Source organism: Phoenix dactylifera, chromosome 9 (assembly GCF_051530095.1).
Source record: "Phoenix dactylifera cultivar Ajwa chromosome 9, Ajwa_hap1_PhDact_Kaust_v1.1, whole genome shotgun sequence".
Classification (NCBI taxonomy): domain Eukaryota; kingdom Viridiplantae; phylum Streptophyta; class Magnoliopsida; order Arecales; family Arecaceae; genus Phoenix; species Phoenix dactylifera.
In genome coordinates this window covers 3,699,399-3,723,440 of record NC_143198.1, presented here as the reverse complement: position 1 = coordinate 3,723,440, position 24,042 = coordinate 3,699,399, and the positions used below count along the sequence as shown (strand labels likewise).

Sequence of the window (24,042 nt, the reverse complement as noted above, 5' to 3'; positions counted from 1 at the left end):
GGCGCAGGGGGGAGGGGGGAGGAAGACGAGGCGGAGGGGTGATGGGGGAGGCGGAGGAGGAGGAGGAGGAGGAGGCGGCAGTGAGGAGGAGGGGGAGGGGAGGAGGCTGCAGTGAGGAGGAAGGGGGTGTACTGAGAAAATTTCAAGGGCAATATGGTAATTACACTAAAGGTTAGTTTGGGTATTTTTTTTTTGGTTTTTGGGGGTGTCCTTAGCAATAGGGGGGGTGTATATAGAACTACCCCACGCCCACCAATCTCGAGGATATACACCCTCTCTCTCCTCCCCTCGCCCCGGGGGATTCTCCCTCCTCTGCTTTGCCCGTACACTTTTCTTTTCGCGAAAAGCCTTGGAAAACCCCTCTCTAAGTTTTATCAAAATAATAAAAAAAATTTTAGTTTTTTGTTGCTGTTGTTGAAAAATCTAAAAGTTTTTATCTAAATAAGATATTAAAAAATCACGGTCTTTTCTTTTACTGAAAAATCTGCAAGTTTTTATCCACTGTTTTCTTTGAGATGAATCTCTCTGCCGCTGTTTTGTCCTCTTCTCACTTCTCTCTCCAAACTGCACTATCACTCCTAATAAAGAAAAAAGATAAAAGAAGCGGAAAAAGATTAGCGGAGTGGTAGAAGAAGCTTGGAGAAGATCATAGAAGAAGAAGAAAGATGGTGGAGACTAACCCCCCGACCCCCGGCCAGGTCCCGCCGCCCCCCCAAGCCCCGCCGCTGTTCCATCCACCGGTGGTGGGCAGCGGCGCCGTCCATCCGCCCAACGAGCAGCTTCCCCACCTCCAGTTCTGCGTCCATTCCAACCCCTCTTGGGGTGAGCTCTTTCGTCTCCTATTAGCTTCCTCTGTTTCTGTCTTTCCGCTCTGTTCTTTTGATGGATCTACCTTTCCACTCGGCTAGTTTCCTGGCCTTTAGATTTGGTTTCTGGCGTTGAGGTGGATCCGTTGAAGTGCTCAAAATTTGTTTTTCTTTTGGTAGTCGGTGGGTTGTTATTGTTCGAATTTTTTATTCTTTTTGCTCTTAAGATCAAAAAGTTTGGAGCTTTGGGTTTGATTTGGAGTTCTTTAAGTATGCTGGGCATCTTTAAGTTTTTGCGTTTTAAATATTGGCTTCGAGGTACTTTATCCAGTAACAGGTCGAATAGATTTTCTTTTTCACTCAGAAAAATTGTTGTGGCCTGTGTATAGTTATTTAACCATGTGAATTTATAATTGTTCATCCTTTCAATCATATAAGTAGTTCTGTACAACTCAAATCTGTGATAAGAATGTAACTTTTAGTCTCACATCTTCTTGCAAAACTTTTTTGATAATTTCCTTGCCAAATTTCATTATTTGTTCATTATAATCTCTTTTTCCTGCGGCCTAATTACCATAAAAATAAGAGTAGCCATCAAACTGTAACTCAATTATTAGGGACCACTCCTATCAAGGCTAGCATGCTATCAATGCAAGTTCTTTAGAGTTCTTCCATCCATATCGTATTACCTTTCCCCCTTCTCTTTCTGACACTTTGACCCAAAGCCAAGACATTCTCCTTATTGGAGAATCCTTAGATATCCGGTGCACATTTTTATTTTCTTACCATCTGAAGTTAATTCTTGGTTTCTTACTTTTAAATGGTGCTGTTGGTGTTATTCTTATGCTTTCTTGGATTTACTTACGTTTCATCCTGCTCGTCCTGATTTTACCCGCCTGAGCATTCTGGTAGCTTGATCAGATGGTTGGTGGTTTATGCTAAATTTCTCGCTTAACAAATGGTTGGCGATTCACAGGGGAAGCGCTAATACTTGCATTCCAACACTACATCGTGATGTTGGGAACAATTGTTATGCTGGCTACTCTTCTTGTTCCTCTAATGGGCGGAAACAATGTAAGCTACATTCACCTTATTATATTCCCATTGATACATTGGTGTTTGACTTTTTCTTACATAAAATTAAAATTGTCTTCTTCGGTTAATTTTCAAATAGGGGGATAAGGCACGGATTATTCAGACTTTTCTATTTATGAGTGGAATAAATACACTTCTCCAAACCTTGATCGGAACTCGGCTTCCAACAGTGATGAATGCTTCCTTTGCATTTGTCATCCCAGTAACGTCAATAATCAACGACTTTTCCTCACGGGAATATGATGATGAACATGAGGTAATAGGCACTGAATTTCTTCATTTCATACTTCATATGGTTCCTATTCTCATAGTTTTCTATCAGAAGTTTTATGCAGACTATGAATCAGGAAAAGGCAACTTTTGCCCTTGAGAAATCTTTGTTGTTCCTTTTTTTTTTTTTTTGCCTTGTTTTGCAGAAGGGGAGAAAAGGAAAAGGGGGTTGGGTATTGCTATTTGCTATAACCCTCCAAGTATTGTTGTCTAGGTTTTGGCTGTAGACAACTTTAGTTTAAAAAGTTGCAGATGTGGTAATTCTTGCTAGCTGGTGCCCTCTTGAGGTTTCCCTTTACCTCATTGTTGCATAAACACGGACATGAATAGGGCAATTCAAAAGTATCCAAGCATCCTCCTCAGCAAGAGGAAAAAAAAGGAGTGATGGGGAACATAGAAAAGAATAAGTACATTATACTTTTTCTTTAAATATTTTATATAAAAGAGAACATCGAAAATTATTTCCGTAGGTCTTCCAAGATACATGTTAGATATAGGTCCAAACGGGAAGACTTGCTTATGTGTAGCTAGATTTGAAGGGCTTGAAAAGTAGGGTTTAAATCAAAAATCACATTGATGTCCTGCTACGGGAAGCAGGATACAAAGCATGTTTTTTGGTGATTATAAAGCTAAAAGGGCAAAATATTGTGCTTTATATTTTTTAGATGAGGTATAGGTCCAAAGAACAAGCTCTACTTGAAGCTTGTCAGTTCACGGAGGTCCATCGTAGTCCAGCAACAGAATTTAGACTACTCATTTTATATTTATGTGGCAAGTAAGATAAGATGAGTTTTGGCGAAGCCAAACAGGGATGATAGCAGCAGAGCTCAAAGATAATAAAAAAGAGATGAAGAAGAGGGAGAACAGCCAAACCTGGTCAAAGAAACCCTATATTTCTTCTCAAAGTAAACCATGTAAATTTATTTTATCCAGCCTTAAATAGGCCTTTTTATAGACTCTTCATGATTCTCTTACAAGGAAACTAGGACTCTTAAAATTGGGAGTAAATATCCTAGAGAAATTAGCAACCGACCCATGAAATTGACTCTGACCAAGTTTCTCCTTAAAATTTGGACCTAAACCATATCTTAGCAATCACTTATTTACATAATTTCAGTTCCTGAAAGGAATAAAAGAGAAAACGCTTTGGGTGCTGGTCATTGTTAATGGCACTGTAGCACAATGTCATGAACAGTGATCTCATTAAATAGGATTTTTAACTTCAAAATAAAACTTCCTACAGTATGAGGAATTGGTTAGACCATGGAATGCCGTACCGGTCCGGTCCTAGACCGGTACCGGAACGGATAAAAAACCGGTATTTCCCGGTTTTTTATCCGAACCGGCCGGTTCGGGCCCGTACCGGCCGGTTCGGAGCCCGTACCGGTGCGAACCGGCCGGTTCGCACCGGTACGATTTTTTTTTTTAGAACCACAGCGCCGCGCGCTGTGGTTTTTGAAACCACCGGTACCGGCCGGTACGGACCGGACCGGTACCGTACCGGTCCGGCCGGCCACCGGTACGCCGACCGGTACCGGTACGGCGGACCTTGGGTTAGACATCAAAAGGACTCAAAATAGTGGGCAATAATTAATGGTGTAGCCTTGAGACTATATCCAATGAGAGTCCTATGCCGTGGAAACAAGCCCACAAAAGTTCCCATTTTAAAATTTCTTATTTAGACTTCCTAATTAGCCTAAGGACACCAGAAAAATTACATTTCATAGTCATTTTCGTACCTTTATCCTAGACTGAACCATAAAATAACAAATGTTCACTTTTAGCCTCATCATGCTTTGGCGAACGCTTTGCAAGAGTCTAACTCTACCAATCTTAAAGCTACATATCTGGCATGGATTCTTGCAGCCGAAGGCAAGTTTCTAGGTATTGCAGCCTTTTGCTTTGCTTGAAGTTGATGCTTCTTGAACGCCTTTTTCTAAGAAATTCACAGACTATATATTTTCTGATTTGTTAACAAAACTATACAGCTGCAAGCTTGTCGGAAAGAATAAATAGCTTTTATGGATTTTGCAGTTAAGTAAGTTCATTTTATCATCTTATCATTTTACTGATCCTTTCTCAGGGTGATTGCAGAGATTTGTCCACACTATAAGAGCCATTCAAGGGGCCTTGATTGTGTCTTCCTTTCTTAATATCATTATTGGATACAGCAAGGCATGGGGAAATTTCTCGAGGTAGAGACTCATTATCTTCGAAGCAAGTCCTAACATTTACCTAATTTTACCTGCTAAAATTTTGATTATCACAATTTTCCATATGATCAATCGCAATTTGAGTTTTCCAGGTTTTTCAGTCCTGTAGTTATTGTGCCTGTAGTGTGTGTTGTGGGTCTTGGGTTGTTTGAGCGAGGATTCCCTCAGGTGTGGCTCTATGAAGTTTTAACAATATCAGAAAATGACTCATATTACATCAAGAGTGTGAACATTTTTCATGTTGCCTTGATCTGCGTAGGTTGGAAAATGTGTGGAGATTGGACTGCCAATGCTAATTTTATTGGTTTTCCTCCAACAAGTAACGTGTTCATAAAGCAATGTCATATATCAGATAGATTTTGTATCACAAAAACAGTCGATCTGACTTCTTGAAATTCTTCCTACAGTACATGAAGCACATCCATCACAGGACATACTTCTGGTTTGAGAGGTTTGCATTGCTTTTATGCATCGTAGTCATCTGGGCTTTTGCTGCCATTCTTACAGCTGGTGGTGCATACAACCATGTTTCTGTGAAGACTAAGCAAAATTGCCGCACCGATAGGTCTCACCTTATGTCATCTGCACCATGGTAGATGCCAAAAACTAACAAGCCTTATTTGCATTAATGTAACTTCTGCCATCAGAGCTAACTTTCCATTCACTACCATTTTGCGTTATCTTATTTCAGGATTAGAATTCCATATCCATTTCAGTGGGGTGCTCCAATATTTACTGCAAGTCATGTGTTTGGAATGATGGGTGCAGTACTTGTTTCAGCTGTTGAGGTAAGAAATGATGACTGAAGTAGCTCTATCCTGCAGTGATTTTGTTTCACAAATTCTTCCACTGTTTATATACTTGCCAATTTACACCTAATGCAGTCTACTGGAGCACATTATGCGGCTGCACGCCTAGCAGGTGCTACACCACCTCCTGCACATGTGCTTAGTCGAAGCATTGGCCTTCAGGTTTGTTTAAATAATAAGCCTATGAAGGAATAAGATTTCTATGGAGCCGAAGTGGTTTTATGTGGCTCAGAAGTTTGGAATTTATGATACAATAGTAGGTTCCAGGACACAATTTTAGTGTAAGGTTAGATTTATGGAGTTCAAAAATTACAAGTACATATTACTCATGTTGAAGCTAGAAGGAAAAAAAGGGGCTTCACCTTATTAGTTGCACTTGTGAAGAGAATACATCATGCACTTCTCCTTTTAACCAATTCAGAAGATAAGGATAGGATTTTAATATTTAATGGAAAAACATTTTTCTGTGATGCACTACTTCATGCTGGAAACTGCTGAAAAGTTTTTCTTCGAGTTTCAGACTGGGATATTCACTATGTTAAGTTGCATTTAGCCTGTTGCCGAACTCTAAGAATAGTTTATAAAGTTCCTGATTGACTCCTTTATGGCTTTTCATTTCTAACGTAAATCTTTTTATGATTACAGGGTATAGGGATGCTGCTTGAAGGTATATTTGGGGCTGCAGCTGGTTCATCTGCATCAATGTAAGAAAATTTTCCGTGTGCTCTTTTTTTTCCGGGCCCTTCTTTTCCTGCTTTATCACTGTTCTCCTCTTACAAACAACAGATTCTACCTCCTTTAATTTTTTATTTCCCCATTGCTGATCTTGTAGCAACTAGAACATAATGGTCATGGCAAAGTTTCATTCGAATTCATGAATGTTTCAGTTACAATATTATGATCAGGATAAAAAGTTGCTTTTTCTTCTTTAAAATGTTGTGCAGATTTATCTGGGTTTCCAACATGATTGTCTTATCCTTTTTCCAATTTTTAGATATGGTTCGGGGGTTGGTTTGGGTGAGTTGGGTGGGTTTGACTAAGTTCAAGCCAGTTGTGGGGTTATGCAGGTCAGGTTGGGATTGTCGGGGCTTGAACAAGACCTTTTGGCAGGCTAGCAGGGGTGTTAGCCAAGCCTATTATCCCATTGTGTTGGATATTTACTCCCATTGCTACCATCAGTTTAGGGATCCAATAACAAGTCATGATACAATGACTATGGACACTGAATGATGGTACGACGACTGTTGAATCAGGTGGGAGCATTGTTTGAATGATTCCACGATAAGACCTACACAGATTGAAATCATAAGAAAATTAGTGGACGAAAAAAAAAGCCTAAACTAATTAGTAGGGACTTGAGAGAATAACTGACTTCCTGGTGATGGTGATTTGAAGCTTGACTCCTGTTTAAGAATATAATTAGGCTTTGGTGGTACTAGAGTTGTTTTTTAATAAAAATATTGAGGGACAATTAAATTTAGGGAACTAGACATTGTTTCCGAGGACATAGATTGTACTTGTAAATGAAGACTGGTCACAATAAAGATCCAGGTCATTCATAAAGAAAAGGCATTATTATTCTTCTAGAATCAATTGCCTGCTATGTAATCTTCGACCTCTTGTGCTCTTAGAACCTAAGGTCAAGAGATATCCTAGGAAGCCACTACTCGATGAAAGTGCAACCAAGAAGGTCATCATCATCTAATGTGCAAGAGAAGATGACCAAAGGTGCGATAACTATGAAAATGAACGATTGAGCATGTCAACAAATGGGTTTCATTGCCAACAACTGTATGATCAGAAGAAAGATTCAAGAACTCTAGTAAAGCTGATGCAACTATGAGAGTGTTATTATAGGCTTTTCTTTTATTCTATATTATTTTTGTTTTTTTTTCTTTAGTTTGTTTTGGTCATAACACTGGTTATATTCACAATAGTTATTTTATTTTCTTTCCTATCAAAAGAAGTTAGTTTCACCAGCTTGTTCGAGGTATAGTTTCCAAATGGAACTGATTAGCATTTGCAAGTAATTGAGCTACTTATGATTGAGGTCTTGAATCCTCCATCATTGTTATCCATTTTTCAATTGAATTTCTGTAACTCTCTCTTCTTTATTCTCATGGGTTGTTTTAAAGTTGTCATTGATTCTGGCAATTTTTCAAGAATGAGCCATTGCAGTTGCATGTGTTGGTCAACAACGTACTGCTTTTGGTTAAAAAAGCATTCTAATAAGGATAAGATGCATATATTAATTTAATTCAATAGCTTTCTGTAGTAATATCATTATTAGGTATGGAGAGCTGCACTGTGTGCATAAATAGTCTCTAAACAGAGTGACTGAAATGGTGATGCAGTGAAAATGTTGGACTCCTTGGATTGACACGAGTAGGAAGTCGGAGAGTTGTGGAGATATCAACTGGTTTTATGATTTTCTTCTCCATCTTTGGTATGTCCTGATGTCTAAATGCTGCTTAGAACAAGTTCTACATGATAACCTGAAATTTTGAATATATGTCTTGATTCGCAGGAAAGTTTGGGGCATTCTTTGCATCAATCCCGTTCCCAATATTTGCAGCCATGTACTGTGTTCTCTTTGGAATTGTTGGTGAGTTCATGAACATATATCTTCATCAGGTTATCCCTGATCATTATACCTACCAATGCTACTTATATTGTAATTTTCTACATGTTGTAGCTGCTGTTGGTATCTCATTCATTCAGTTCGCTAACAACAACTCCATGAGGAACCTCTACATACTGGGCCTTGCACTTTTCCTTGGTATATCCATTCCTCAGTATTTCAGTGAATTCAGAACTTCTGCAGGGCATGGACCTGCGAACACAAATGCTGGATGGGTAAGTGATAAGCTGTTATGTAACAAAAAAAGGCATCCTTTTCGTTGTTATAGATCACAAGATATGATTTACGAAAAGAATGTTCTCATGCAATTGACTTTGCCATTGAGAGCTTAGTCAATAGGAGACTAGGAATCCTGGAAAAAGACTTTCTGTCATTCATGTTCATAAGACCCTCCCAGAATGAGCTATTGTTCATTCAACGTGTTCCAATTTATGGTTTGGCCGAGAGCGGTTGATTATGAAATGTTCAGTCTCTTTCTCCACCCACCCTCCACTTGGGATTGTACCCAGGACCATTTCTTTGGATGATGGAATAAATATTTCTTATTTGATAGACAGTCATCTTTAGAAACGGAGATGAAAGCAATACCAAGAAACTGGTTAAACAAAGGCATGTCTGATTATCTTTATACTTCTGATCATCTTATATGTTGTGTGTTGCAGTTCAATGATATATTGAATTCATTCTTCTCGTCGGCTCCATTTGTGGCAATGGTAGTTGGGACATTGCTGGATAACACGCTGGAGGCCAGGAACACAGCTGAAAGAGGCCTCCCCTGGTGGGTTCCCTTCCAGAACAGAAAAGGTGATGTGAGGAATGACGAATTCTATGGTTTCCCGATCAGAGTACACGAAATGATCCCAACTCGATACCTCCGATAAACTGTGCCTAACTTCAGGTGCATGTAAATTCGCTTTCGTACAGTTCATCCAATGCACTACTTCAACAATGCATGTGAAATGTTGTGCTTGCTTGGCCCTTCCTCAGATTATGAAAGTTTCTGTATCGATCAGGTTTTGAATCTTACTATCAAGAAGAGCCGGTTAGTCTTTAGCTGCGTAGCTTTTTGGTCTGCTTGGTTCTGTATAATTTTGAATTGGCTTGTGTGAATTACTTTGCTGTATTGATTGTGTCATGCCTAGATTGGTTATGTTTTCTGCAATAATCTTATTTTCATGATAAACAATATGCCAATAGACTGCAAACACTCGTGGTTGGCGCTTTGGATGTCATGCAAGTCAGCAACATATTATTTCCTTTGTATCACTCGTAAGATTTTTAAAATCCCAGGAAGCTAGCTTTTGTTTGACATCTGCTCTTTGAGGCATGCTGCTGTCAGCTAATACACCGAGCACTCCAATGCAAGGTATTCTGTTCCTCAATGAAGTCATGCTGGACTACTAAGGATAGCTCTGATAAGCACAGTGTTTGTTGCCGCTATCATTGCTCATGTTTGTTTCTGGCTGTGTTGTTTTTATGGTATATAGTAATTATGGAGTCCTCATTTTGTTCTTCAGCAAGGTTTTCATCTCCATCTTTCGTGGGTAAAATGTGCTAGAATTTGAGTTCATAACATGCACACGTGGTAAAATGTTTATTGGGCGATCTAGAAAATAATCCTAGCTAGTATGGAAAAGCACCACGAAAAAACTCATTGTTAATTTGAGGAGTTTTTGTAGTAAAAAGTTGCTTTATGTTTGCATGAGGAAATGATCTGCTTTGTATTTTAACAGCGCCATTTTATCTCCCTCGTCTTAATTGAATGCAAACATTTATCTTAGTTTATGCTTGCATGCATGCATATGCACGTGCATGACATACACGTGCTTGCATTCGTGCACGAGCACACGCAAGTGCACTTGATGTATAATCCACACACAAGTGCACTTTTAGAGTAGGTGTATGATAATTCAATAAAGTTTAATAATAAATTCGATTGTTTATCCTAAAAATCCCTTGATCTGAAGGCAAAGCAAATGATTTTTTTTTCATGTTGTTTACAAATATGAAGGTAAGCGCAAAAATTAATGAGAAACAAGGGAAAATTATTAACTCAATTGCATGAAATTAAAGAAAAGTACTTTCTTTTAGATTGGTTAGTGTGTAACCTAACTTTTAGGAGATTAATGTTTTATTTAACCATTCGAAATCTATTTAATTTAGAAATTTAGGTGGCTTTTTCTTTGGAGAACTATGTAGAAGGGATTAAGGTGCAGCAATCTTGGTTGTATCAATCATCCTTAGAGCATCCCTCCGTTAAAAATTCTAGAGATCTTGTCCTGAATCTACATGCTCTTTCACATTTTTCTTTTCAGTTTGTATCTACAAATAATTTTAAAATTTGTCTTAGGCTATGATAATAATGTAACAAATATTCGACTATTGGATGATAGCCTTGTAGTCATAGTGTGGACATCGTTCACACACGTAGATGCTATGAGTGTGAACCCGCTGCCGAGTAGTCCGTAGCTGAACCATGACTTTGAGAATGAATGGGGTTGCAATTGTTGACTCAATAAAATGGAAGAAAACCATGCGTTGGCTTTTGTGGCAATCTTTGTTTTTTTTGTTGTTGTTTTTTGTTTTTGATATAACGTTTGTGACAAATCTGATGGCCACTTGGCAACCCCACTCCAAAAGGGCACTATCCAAAGAAGATTTGGTGCTCTCTTCTGCTGTGATTGTCTATAAATTATCCCTCCATGACAAGAGCTCGTAAACTAAGCGCAGGCTTTGTTCCAAATCCGGCCTCACTCGAGTCTGAGACCAAGTGAGACCTTCCAAGAGTCTAAAGTTGCAAACTAACACTTGAATATCTTTCTTTACTCTTTCTGCCCCATAAAATGGATTAAATCTCCTTCTTCGATGGATGCAAAACAATCAAAATAGGAAATAGGGAAGCCTCTTCGAACTATGTAAATTAGTTTAACAAAAAGATGTAGTTCTCTCAAAATATATTGTTGAAGTGGATGATTTATATAATTCTAATACGGATACATTCAAAAAGATCAAAAGACAACATATTCTAGAGCGCACTAGACAGCTTCTTCTCTCCAATCCAAAGAGTGTCTCCGGAGTGGTTGGCCACGTACGAGGCCACCCAGTATGCAATCTCGTTGGACTTTTTGTAGATGTGCTTAACCTGAAAATTTTTGACCTATTGGAAGAGAGTTCTTACTGTATTTCAAGAAATATTAAACATTCTTTGTTCCTTGGACATATGCTCTTCAAGTCCAAGGAAAAGTATTGTGGCCTAAGTTGGCCTGTCTCGTTTCGTGTGAAAAGGTCTGAGCTGATTCATTCAACTAGAACGTTGGTGAGTTTGAAACGCCACGATCCAATCACGCCATCTGGTAGCTCCAATCGCAACCAAGAGAAACCCAGAAGTAAAGGTTTATTAATTAATGATGGTTTTCTTGTTTCAGTGGGTAGGGTCTTCGGTCCTTTCTGAGTTAATAGACTAAAGTCGAAGTTGAAAGTTGAAAGTCTTTTGTGATAGACATAATACCTACATGAATATATGATAATGTTTAATTTTAATGGAACACGATAGATTATTTCCAAGCATAGAGAAGCTCCATGGAAACAATATTTGATGGTCCAAGTCACCTGCTCTCAAGACTCTTTTATACCACTCTTCCACCTTACATGTATAAGCTTTACTTGAGCCTTCAAAATTCATGTTCTTCATTTCTCTCATTCTCTCTTTCGCAACCTCTAGTTTTGCAATGACCCTGCGTTTGATGTGGCGGCGGAGGCAAAGAATATTATATATATATATATATATAGAGAGAGAGAGAGAGAGACTCGTACGGTTAAGCATTGGTAATGCACCTAGTTCCTTTATAATTCTGCAGTTAAGCATATTTGAACGAAAGTAAGTTCATACGATTTTGTCCGCATAAAGACCTTGGCTCAAGAGAGTACATATAATAAAACACAGTGGGATCTTTTTGCTAATCTTTGTCAAGTAAATTTTTTGAGTTTCCTTCTTGCTTTTCTGTTCAATCATAGAGCATGATCTTTAATAGATACCATTGTTGACCATTCACTTAATCACGAAGTTTTAAAATTTGAAGTATGTTTATCAATATTTCGATGCCTATAAGTAATGAACCATCTTTACCAGATAAGAGAGGTGTGTGTCTCTTTATACCAGATTGGCTTCTATACTCTGAAGACTGATAATGATCTGAACTATAGGTTGTTGCAGAGTGCAAAGGGCTTCCTCTGGCTCTTATTAAAGTGATTGGTGTTTCTTTACGAGGTCAGCCTCCGAAAAGAATTTGGGCAAGTGCCAAAAGTAGGCTATCTCGAGGAGAGACCATATCCAACGCCCATAAGAACAAATTGCTCGAACGGATGGCATCAAGCATTCTGTCAGGCAAAGTTAGGGAGTGTTTTGAAGACAAAAGGATCCCCTTAGATGTGCCTCATCAACATGTCGATGGAGATGCATGACCTTGATGAAGAAGATATTATAGTGGAGCTTTCAAATAAAAGTCTTCTAACTCTGGTGAAAGATGCACAGTATGATGTAATGTGAGATCCCTTCCATCAGCAGTATGAAATAAATTGTTATGGTCTTAGTTATTGCTCAGAACTTGTTATTATTTTGAGCTACTGATCATGCTTCAAGTAAAATAGCCTCACCTTCAATCATCATGACTTCTCTAGGAATAGAGCTGGAGATATTTATAGCAGTTATCAGTGAGCTTTCTGTTAGTCAACATAATGTGTTGAGGGAGCTGGCTCTCCACATGAGCAATCGTGAGTCCTTGATCAGTAGTAAGAGATTGATCATGCCTAGGAAAAAAGATAGATTCCAAGGGATTGGGAGACAAACAAGGATCAACCTTTTGAGGCATAGATTAATTGTTTCAATTCATACAGGTAACAACATAACCATTTACATGGCTGATTTCTCTCTTCCCAAACACCCATATATTTTTGCTAAACGCAATGTTTTCCCTCCAAATAAACTACGGTTTGCCTTTGTTCTTTGTATGAGACACCAGCACACAGGCCATGAACTTGATATTGAAACCTTATCATCTAATATTGAGTATAGTGCAAAGCACAACTATTACAGACCCTTACCATCCTGGCCCTTCATTAGGTCATCAGATTCTTGAATAAAGATTGATGTCTCATCGATAAGAGGAACTCATTGTACCTGACTGGCTTGTGGAGTAAATATCCTACCCAAGCCCTTGAGAATGGCTTCCTGTATGCTATGTACATATTGTTACCACAATAAATAGCTACGAATATATGAAAAAAGAGGTCAGAATTGAAGACACGCATTGCTGCCTTGACAAAAGAAAGAGGTGTGATCACAGGGGGGGGGAGGGAAAAAAATAGAATGGAGTCGTGATCACTGGGGAAAAAACATGACACTAGATTTGAGCAAATAAAATGGGGCGTATATTTTGCTTCAGCTTCCTAACAGTACAAGTGGTTGATTTAGAGAATTCTTAAGCTTCCTAATGTTGAGAATTCTTGCATAAAATCATACAATGAATTTACAAACAGCGAGAAAATTTTTACATAATGCAACTACCGTAAGTTTACAATTTTCTTTAAAAGTACGATTGCAGAGAGATGAGTTTTAAAGCAGCATAAAACCCAGCAATAGGTGATTACATACTTTGTTTACCACAAGAAACTGCAAGGCAAGCATGATAAGTACCAACTGTTAATTATAACAACAAGAAGCAGGGGAATAAATAAACAGAGCCAGCAGAGAGAGGACATTCTCCAAACCTGCAGACATGACACGCATACAGCATCAAGGTTGTGTACTCTAGTTAAATACATGCCCCCTTAAGTCTGAGGAAGGATAGAAGTGGAATTGACTCTCTAGTCTGCCAAACAGCCATATCAGGATTCATCTTATGCTGAAGATAGCAGCCCATCAACCAGGCCAACCACACACTCACATTGCATAGACTATCTCCCCGCTGCTGTCCACATCAAGCTCCGGATCAGAGTCAAGATCCTCCATGTCATCATCAAGGTCTAGGCTGCCAGTCAAATATTGGTTCAGCCCACGGGTGCCTGCTGCAGGGACGGTTGCCTCCATTATAATCTGCATTATCTCATCAATGCTCTGCATGGGTTGGTCAGGCTCCTCATATTGTTTGCTCATGGTGTTATCCATCAGATCAGCTGGAAGGTTCTTCAAGAACCACTCATGGTTTTGTATCTCAGGGATTGTTATCCTCTGCACATTTACATGTTAGCAAATTAACAAGATTACTTTCTATGAAAAAAAAGGAAGTAAAACATCAACTATGTCAAAATGATCACAATGCTACAGCATTGGCCTGCATGGTAGCAGTGAGTTTTGCAACGTATTTCATGCACTTTTAACAAGTAACAACAATGAGAAAAAATGAGTCCGAGGGTAGGAATGCCATTAGGAGCTAACTGGCATTACATGTCATTCTCTCTAATGGAACTGAAAACTGCTTCATAATTCAGTGAACTTCATGTCATTCAAAAGCATCAACTATAGATGCAAATATTTTTATAATGCAAAAGGAATGAGAATAAACCAAATCTGCAGATGATTATATGCCAAAAGGGTAGAGGTTGATATTTGACAGTGAAGTGATACAAAAAAAAAATGTAATTAGGCAGTGATAAGCAGAGTAGGAAACCCATTAATTGAATGACTGCACAATGACACAATTTGTCGCATGTCTTAATTCTTTTCACGATTTCTATGTTTTTCTTATGTCGCCCAACTCTTCCATGCCCTTCAACACAACCCAAGTTACCTCCCATGAGAAAGCAACAGCAGTTTTTACTTGCAGAAGCCCATATAATCCAAGTCAATCTCCATCACCCCCTAGGGGCAACTCCTAAGTTGTCTCTAATATTTTTCATTTTAAAGATCTCACCATGATCTTTGTAACTAAAAAATAAGCTACTTGCTTTTGAGTCAAAATGCCATCACTGCTAATAATTACCCACATTTAATATCATATGAGCATTTAAAATAAACATATGAGATAATTCAGTTCTGAGCCACTCCCTACACAATAGCGTATAAATAGTAGCTCAAATTTGAGCGCTTCCAGGGTCTGACAAACTCATCCCGATAAAAATAAGTATTTTCAAAAAGGATGGAGTACTTACCATAGCAGGATTGGCAACAAAAATCCTTGAGATCAGTTGTCGGCACTCAGGAGATATGTGGACATAGTCTGGAATTGAATACTGAACTCCTAAGATACGCTGCAATAGGAATTCATTAGGTCAGATGATATTATGAATAACCATATGATAAAGCGGTTAGGAACTACAACTATACCAGAAGGGTAATTTAAAAATCATATAGAAAAATTATACCTGTATTGTCTTTCGGAAGTTTTTAGGCTCTTCTGGATCCTCAAAAGGATATGCTCCCACTAACATCACATATAAAGTCACTCCACAAGACCACACATCAGCAATCTGCAATGGTGTTAAAAAGGCTCGAGATTATAAGGGGAAAATGCAATAATAGTGACATGAATTTTACAGTTTACCAATACAAGCAATTATCCACCAATACTTCATCAAAAAATTATATGCTACAGCAAGCACATGATCAATGTAAGTGACAATCTCTATTAGACCTGGGTAAAACATAAATAATAACATGGAAATATTTAGGACATTCAACTACGCATGCTCATATGGTCAACTAGATACCCTTGCACTGCCACCCAACCATCATCTATGCTTACCTTATTGAAGTCGACCACCATCTGCTCCCCATCTACTAACTCAACTAAGCCTTAATCCCCAAAACTAGTCAGGGTCAGTTCTATGGATCCTTTTCTTTCATTCCATTCTATTTAGGATCACACTTTCATAAAGATGTAGAGATACAACTCCTTTATTACTACTTGATCTCATGTGTTTTTGGTCTACCTCTACCCCTCATTCTTCTAATGTATCAAATTACATTTTCATACTGATGTATTTCTCGGCCTACATTTTGCATGTCCAAATCATCTAAGTTGTCCTTAATTTGTCCTCAATTGGTGCTACCCCTATCTTTTTACAAATGACTTCGTTTTTTTTTTCAATTTTTTATTATATTATCACGCATATACCTCAACATTCTCATTTCAGCCACACTCATCATGTGCATATGTTGTTTTCCAATTGCCTAGCATTCTATACCACAAAATATAGCTGGTTGCATGATTGTGCTATAAAATTTTCCTTTCAACTTGCCAGGTATTCTAACATCACATAATATTCCAGTTGCACTTTATTTTATCCAACCTACTTTAATAACATACTCTTCAATCTCTCCTTTCTTGTGAATAGTTGATCCTAAATACCAAAAATGATCACTCTTCGAAACTTTAAGATCCTTAATTTTCACGCCACCATCTTTATTTCTATTTTTACTAAAACTACATTCCATATATTTCGTCTTGGTTCTACTTAACCTAAAACCCTAAGATTCTAATGCCCTTCCCCATAATTCTAGCTCATGATCAACCCCGATCTTAGTTCCAATCACTAATACTATATCATCAGCAAATAGTATGCACCAAAGAATATTGATAAGAATCATTCTATCCTATAGCCATTAAATGAGGTATTAACTTCCTCCTAAGAAACATATTCCAACTCCATACTTGTAGCCACTTACAGAAGTTTTGGTGTCATCTTGTGCTTTATGCTGGCTCGTACTGGCATGCAGCAGTGGTTGGCACAGCACCAATTAAGTGTTTTTTTTACTAAGTTCTTTTTTATCTTAAAAAACAAAAATGGCAAGGCATAGCATGTGTCAGCACAACACTATATAGCATCTCCCACTAGCACAAGCACATAAATCCTTGCTACTTATTATGTTAAAAAACATTAAAAGGTTCCTCATTATTAGCGTGCTTGCTGTACACAGACATGCTATCATGATTCTATAATACTTTTAATAATCTTCCCCAATTCAACTAAATCGATGAGGGGAAGAAAGAAGACGGGGATAGATAGAATAGACAAGCAGAAGTATAGGAATCCACCAAAAAAGTTAATCAACTACTTAATTGTACACAAATCTTAGGGTGACTTAGCACGTACAGCACATACATATGTGATTGCAATATACTTTAACCAGTGAGAAATGTAAGTAAATCTGAAGCTCTAATTTAAGTCCATAGAAAGCTTTTTTACCAGAATTTACATAAGGTATTCTTATGCTATTTTGACATTATCATAACTTATCATAAGGCATCTAATCCTAACCAACAATAAAAGAAATTTCTTCTGCTTGCCTCAATAACTTTCCCAGTTGAAGAATATTCTAAGAGAGAAACTCCAAGGCATGCTGAAGTTGCATAAAAACAGTACTATCATATTCTTAACTCTTGTTGTATTCTTTACTCCTGCATCTTGATCCTGAGCTTATCCTACACTCAAGAGAAAATGGTCTAAAACCAAAAACCACTTTGATGAAACTAAAACTATTCTAGTTTAATTATTATGATTGCATTTTTAGGGTCAAACTGGTCTAATATGCTATATATACATCTTTACCCCACAAAGCATTTGCAAATAATGCACTCGAGACAATCTATTCTCCAATGCAAGATTTCTCTTTCATTGGAGCAGCACTGCTTTACAATGCAGCACATACTGTCGCATATGCACCTGTAAATGCACATGAAAAGTCCCTTGACCACACCGCCTTGCCTATATACAGTTACCATGCCCAGTAATACTGCAAATGGACCCAAAAAAGGGACCACTTAGCATTGTGGAGCCGCATATACAGCTTGCTTAGTATTATATGGCTAATATGTGAGCCTGCTTAGGATTCCGAATCACATGCACAACCCACACTTATGTAGGTCTGAGCAGGGGAAGTGGGTTCTAGCTGATGGTTAGGTTTGATATGGGTTTTAAGTGGGCCTAATATGGGTATTAGTAAATGTTAGAATGTTATTCATTTTATAGTTATTGCTATTAGGTATTAGTTGCTAAGAATTAAGCATAATTGTTAGTTACTATTCTTATTGATATTGTCATTATCCATCAAAAAATATTACTATCATTATTATTGTTATTGTTATACTTAATGTATTGTGTTTATTTTTAAATAGTTAAAAAGATAACCGTATATGCACCCACATATGCAGTTCCATACTGCAATATGCACAATGCAGTCCTTCAACTACCCCCTGCTACAACCACCTTTTAGAACACTGTGAGTAGCTAGAAGTTGTATTTCTAAACATAGGACATTTGAAAACCATCACAAAACCTATAAGAGTTGGCTTCAAACAAAGGTGTGCTTACATTGAAGGAGGAACAAATGAGGCTTTAATAAATAATTGCATTGATCTCAAGATGGGGATATATATTGTTGAATTGATCTTCTTCACTAGGTTCAACCTTGATCTATTCTTAAGAAAAGCTCTGGGGGAAAAGGAAGGAGAAGGGAGGGGGGGGGGGTGTTGGGGGGGTTGTTCAACATCTGACTATTGAAGGTTCTCACTTCCTGTGTTCATTTCGGAGGATTGTCCAGGATGCAAAATTGAGCCATAAAAGGAAGAACTTAATTCATGCATTGAACAATTTTCTTGACACTGTTTTTCATCACTGGTTTTGGCGAGAGCCGACAATCTTCCTTCTTGGATAGCCTAGAAGATCAAGATTATCGTAACAATTCACATTCACCATTTCAATAACTAATTTGCCAGGGAACCACAATAGCGTAAGCATTCACATGGCCATATAAACTTGGAAAAAGAGGAGGAAGAAGAACCAGGTAACATGAAACCCATAAAGGAGAACTTCTGGTCCAAACAGCAAAAAATTGTGTTTTAATACTTTTTGATGATGGACTGGTATGCGCACATAAAAGACCAGCTTACTTCCATCCTTAGAAACATAATTAGCATGGTCTAATATAATTGACAAAATCTTATTATTAAAAGCAATCTGAAAATATGCAGCAGTATAGCACAAAACTCAATTTACACATATAATATCCCAGGCTAAGGGTTTTCTTTTATTAGAAGGAAACACGGTCCAATGATACTCTTAACTTTTTTATATACCATAGGTGATGCTAGGGGCCAAGCAAAAAAGGAGAAAAAGATCAAGATAAAGAGAAAGTAAAAAGAAAAAAGAGATCACAAATGGAATCCACCACTAAATCCAAAGATATTTTAACACAAATTTCATTCCAAATTCTTTACTCTCTCTCCCTACCATAAACATAGACACAAGATGACCTTACAAATGTCATTGCATTAATGCTTCAACTTTCTAAACAATAAATAAATAAATACTTTTACAAACTCTAAAAGCACCATATACAAACCATAGATAATAAGCCTAGAAATGTTAAGAGACACATTCAATGTCAATAAGACATAATTAAAACATACTAACCACTTGGAATAGCATAATTAATATTTGACTTTGATTTCTTAACTAAATTATAGGAAAATCCAGAATGGGAAAAACCAACATGGGCTGACCAAACATAGTTGGTGCAGCACTCCTACATCAATAGAAAACTTTGTACAAAAGCTCTTGAATATAAGCATAAAGGCTGTCATCAGATTGCAGTTTTTTTAAGTATTGACCAGTCAGGAGCTGTCATTTTATTGGACAATTAGATAGCTGTGCTGAACTAATGGTCTTCCCAAAAACTGTGGATGTTAAACAAGGGCAGAGATACTTTCAATATATGAGATAGAAGAAAGGAGGTAGGGATAAACTATAGCATCTTAATCATAATAAATAAACCTAATCCTAGGTGCATCAGGTTAGCTCATAAATCCAACTCTGACAAGGCTGCCTCCTTCAAAACAATATATTAAACAAAGCAACCTATAAATAAAATGAAGTAAATGTCCTGGTCTACAAACCAATTAAAGAAGAAAGTCCTTTTTTCAAATTGCCAGTCTGAAGATGCATGCCATATAGAATGTATTTACACAAAGTGGTTCTGCAACCCTCATATAAATTGCTTGTCTTTTGCAAGTTGTAAAGAATTTAATGTAGAAAAAATAAAATAACAATAAGACAATAGTGATGGTGATGATGAAAATAAAATGCCAACAAAACAACAATGATGATGATAATGAAAATAAAATGACAGTAAAACAATAGTAGTGATGATGATCATGATAAGCCCCAAATCATGCAATATCAGAATTTCTCCTCAAGGCATCTTTGAATTTGGCCAAATATAGTAGGAGGCATAGTTGAAAAATGAAGTGAATTTGAAGGAAAGACTGGATTCTAGTTCAGCCAAAAGGGGATAAAATTGGAGGACAGGTGCATTAGATGATCTCAACAATGGTTCATTCTGATGTAGGCCCATCCGTAATTGGATTCAACACGTACTTATGAAGTGGTAAAATCTAAAGTCACACCAGTTGCACCAGTATCACCAGCATCACCAGCAAAAACAATAAGAGATTAGATGATCACACTATTTCACCTCCAAACTATCAGTTATTGGATTTGACTAAATTAAATTACTAGGTTCTAATGAAATTGTTGTAATTTGTGCATCAATAGGTCCAAAAATTGATTAACTCAAAGAGGTACTAAGTAGAATTACATAATTAAGGAACACATTATGAAACATTAATTTACCTTGCCATCATATTCCTTCTTGAGTAGCACTTCAGGGGCAATGTATGCAGGAGTTCCAACAGTTGATTTTGGTTGTGAATGCAGAACAGATGACTGAGAATTAATTAAGTCAAGGTTATGCAGAGCTAAAAATCCAGAGAGTGCAAACTCAAATAAAAGCATAAATATAATGATGTGAGCAGCAGTTCTATCAGAACCAATCTTCATGCTAAATTGACATGTAATTATGTACGTGCAAGTCATGAGCACACTATTTGTGAATCAATGCTAAGAATGGACAATGGACTTTAAAATACGATTAAAGGTACAATCTCAGTCAGTAATCCATGTATTTCCCGGTGGCCTAAGAACATGTACCTTGGAATACCCAAAATCACATATCTTCAGACGAGGAGCCACGCTTCCATCCAACAAGGTGTTCTCCAATTTTAAATCGCGGTGACATACTTGCTTGACAATAAGGAAACCCGGAAAGAAAATTTAATCATATGTGATAATCTGGAAGAGACCAACACAAAATGGAAATATTTCACATTAAATACCATAGAGTGGCAATAGCTAACTCCAGATATAAGCTGCTGGAAGAAAAAGCGAGCCTGCAAGGAAAAGAGAAATAGTAAAGCAACTTAAGAAACATGTAAGAGAAGGAAAGGAAAATCAAGTATCAGTTAAACTTAAACCTCATCCTCACTGAAGCGGCCAGCATTGCAAATGCGCTCAAAAAGCTCACCACCAGAAGCATATTCCATAACAATGGCCAAATGGGTTGGAGTTAGAATAACCTACAGGTTTTCAGCAGGGTAAGGCAAAATGAGTTTTTCCCCTCCTTGTCCTTTCCAGAAAAATGCAAATGAAACTTCAAACTTAAAAACACACCTCTTTGAACCTAATAATATTAGGGTGCCTCAAAGACCTGTGGTTAATTATCTCTCGCTGAACATTTTCATCTATCTGTACAAAAAAAAAAATACAGCACCATATTAGGACAGTATAAATGGTGCAGCTGTAGCAGATTTAAACATTCATATACTGAATCTAAGTTCATCAGAATATATCTGAAATCGACACCATTAGTAAATCAAATCATCAGCACAAGCAAACTCCAGAATGTTAGCAAATCAATGATGCCCTTGGCTCATGCAGCAGTGTGATGTCTCTTTCTGCTTACTGTATTAGTTGTGCCCTTGTGGGTGGGCCAAGAATGTGAAGGCTTTCTTAATTAGAAAATTAAAAAAATCAACACTAGTCAATGATTTTCAATAACCTCTATTCAATTTATTAAGAGAAAGTTAGTAGCGAAAAGCTCATGCCACAATTCATAGTTTTTGGTACTTGGAACAGCAGGACACGGATTTTTTACAAAATAATGGAGAACTTCCAAACAACAGCTGTCAGTTCACAGTCCCAAAAAATGCTTTCAACACAAAAAGAGGCAGATCCTAGTAAATTATGTGAACTTCAACAGTTTCAGAATCTCACGCCAGTGATACATGGTAGGATCCCATCAATCCATCTAATCACAGAGGAGGAAGAACAGAAGCAAAGCAGATAAACCCTCGGTAGGAATAAATTCTGAAATTTACTGACAAGGTATAATAAAATTAAATTTACACCACGGAAAAGTTTGTTACTTATTTTGCAAGATTAGCTAGTTTTCTCAGAACCAGGATACTACTTGGCTTTCCAGAGAATTTAAGGAAACAAAGCAAAGGGTACTAAGACAAAGTGACAAATAGTTTCAGCAACAGATAAGACTACCTAAATGGAAAAATCATTGCACATGATGCTCGATCTTACTGTTCATTTTGAATGTAAACTGATCAAGTCATATCTCCTTGTTATTATGACTAACCCAAAACTATCAGCACCTAGTTTCAGCTTTTTAAAGGAAGAATATAGCTCCTACTCGAGGCAGAATCACAATATAGAGGCTCAAAACAAAAGGAAAACTTCTATCCTCCACCAATTGGTCCACAGTTCCAAAGATGCTTTTTTGTAGATACGATACACCTGCCATGATGAATAATGTCAAACTTTAACGATATCAGCAGCTCACACTGTAGATAAACAGTAAAATCCCGTAAATTCAATATCTCCTGCCAAAGTATGAGAAAAACCCTGCAAATCCCCAAACACTTGACCTGGATAAAATCTCATAATAAGCACAAGTTCAGCTGGTTCCTGGAACTGGAAACAAAATCCACCCTTTCTTTTACTTGTTTGACAAAAAGTTCTCAAAGTCAAAAGTCCATGAATTTTAGTGAAGAAAACCCAAGAAAATAAACGAAGGGGCCAGAGCTAATTATGAAGCAACTTCACTAAAACAGCATGAAAGATTCAAACTTTATGCAGTAAAAGCTAGCCAAAGACGGAAAAACAGCAAACCATAAACGAAACGAATCAGCTCTTCAAACCGTGTGCCCAACCGACCTTCTCGCCCCGCTCGATGTATTTCACCGCCACCAGCTCCCGGGTCTTCTTATCCCTCATCAGCCTTGCGATCCCGAAGTTCCCGGACCCGATGTCCCTCACTAGCTCGTACCGGTCGCTGTCGTGCATTATCGGCAGATCCATCGCCGGCCCGACCGTCAGCGCCGCGCGATCCATGATCCCCCAATCCTTTCCCGGCTCTCACATCACCAACCCCCGCTCCCCGGCGCTCAAATACCCCCCAGCGGACCTGCCCCGCCCCCCCGATAGCTCAAAATCGTGGCGCCGCGCCGGCCGCTCGATCAGATCGGGCCGGTGGATCAGAAAGCCGAGGGTGGGTGGCCGACAGAGACGGCCCGTGAGCTCCGACCTCGTGACGCCCCTCACCCTCTCCTCTCTCTCTTTCCCCCCCTTTCCCCTCCGTCCTCCGCCTCGCCCTCGGCCTTAGATCTCTCTCGCTTCCTCCTCCTTTTTATCTCCTTTATCTCGGGTTAGGGTTTTGGGAGGAGCTTCGGCGACGGCGACGGCGACGGCGACGGCGATGGCGATAGCTCCCCCGTGACCTCTTACTTTCTCACTGCGACCCCCCCAGAGATAGAGAGAGAGAGAGAGCGGGAGACGGCGATGCCGAGCGATCTTATCCGGCCCTCCGCCGACGAATTAAATTAATATCTCCAGAAAGACCCACCGGAATTACTAAATTGCCCTTCATCTAATCATTCCCCACGCAAGCATTGCACCGTATGATGTAAATCGTACGGTAAAGAAGAGTTGACCCCGCCTGGGGAATTTGGTCTCAGTTGGACGAGCGGAGCGCGGTTCGGATCGCACGGCTGTGTTTTTTTTAACCGTTTTTAATGCAGCATGCCGTTTGAGAGCTCCGGTGAGGTCACCTCGCTTCGCTTGCCGCTTTGTTTATACTGGTGAGCTGACCGGGGTAGGGGCGGCGAACGGAAGCTTGCATGCACCGGGAATGAGGGGAAACGGTTGGGACTGGTGCCGGAGATGGCGTGATGAGGGTGTTTTGGTAATTTCAAAGGTTCGGCGGCTGTAGGGAAACGCGGGGAGCCTGTCAGGGCGTGGGAACACAGCGAGCGGTTCTCCGACCCCACCATTGGGTTGGCTCATATGGTCTGATCCAAATGACGGAA

At 38.5% G+C, this 24,042-nt stretch overlaps 2 protein-coding genes across 3 annotated transcripts; one reads left to right on the top strand and one right to left on the bottom strand.

Annotated features, from left to right (window-relative positions):
- Positions 1 to 260: 260 nt before the first annotated feature.
- PDE135 (Xanthine/uracil permease family protein) lies at positions 261 to 9,017 on the top strand. Its single transcript, XM_008794475.6, has 14 exons — positions 261 to 822; positions 1,783 to 1,880; positions 1,981 to 2,157; positions 4,266 to 4,366; positions 4,477 to 4,552; positions 4,644 to 4,703; positions 4,792 to 4,976; positions 5,076 to 5,172; positions 5,269 to 5,355; positions 5,839 to 5,897; positions 7,548 to 7,639; positions 7,721 to 7,798; positions 7,889 to 8,049; positions 8,497 to 9,017. Exons 1-14 carry the CDS (start codon positions 666 to 668, stop codon positions 8,713 to 8,715), a joined length of 1,647 nt encoding a protein of 548 aa, XP_008792697.3. The 5' UTR covers positions 261 to 665; the 3' UTR covers positions 8,716 to 9,017.
- A 4,426-nt stretch (positions 9,018 to 13,443) lies between these two features.
- On the bottom strand, positions 13,444 to 23,776 carry LOC103709232 (serine/threonine-protein kinase SAPK10). 2 transcript variants are annotated; one of them, XM_008794478.5, is made up of 9 exons: positions 22,892 to 23,776; positions 21,338 to 21,412; positions 21,142 to 21,243; positions 21,004 to 21,057; positions 20,819 to 20,911; positions 20,462 to 20,554; positions 15,194 to 15,298; positions 14,981 to 15,079; positions 13,444 to 14,060 (listed from the first exon to the last, which is right to left on the bottom strand). In XM_008794478.5, exons 1-9 carry the CDS (start codon positions 23,066 to 23,068, stop codon positions 13,773 to 13,775), a joined length of 1,086 nt encoding a protein of 361 aa, XP_008792700.1. In that variant the 5' UTR covers positions 23,069 to 23,776; the 3' UTR covers positions 13,444 to 13,772. The 2 variants fall into 2 exon arrangements, with proteins under 2 accessions (XP_008792700.1, XP_088560127.1); XM_088704001.2 differs by lacking the exon at positions 22,892 to 23,776 and adding an exon at positions 22,220 to 22,471.
- Between the last annotated feature and the right edge of the window lie 266 nt (positions 23,777 to 24,042).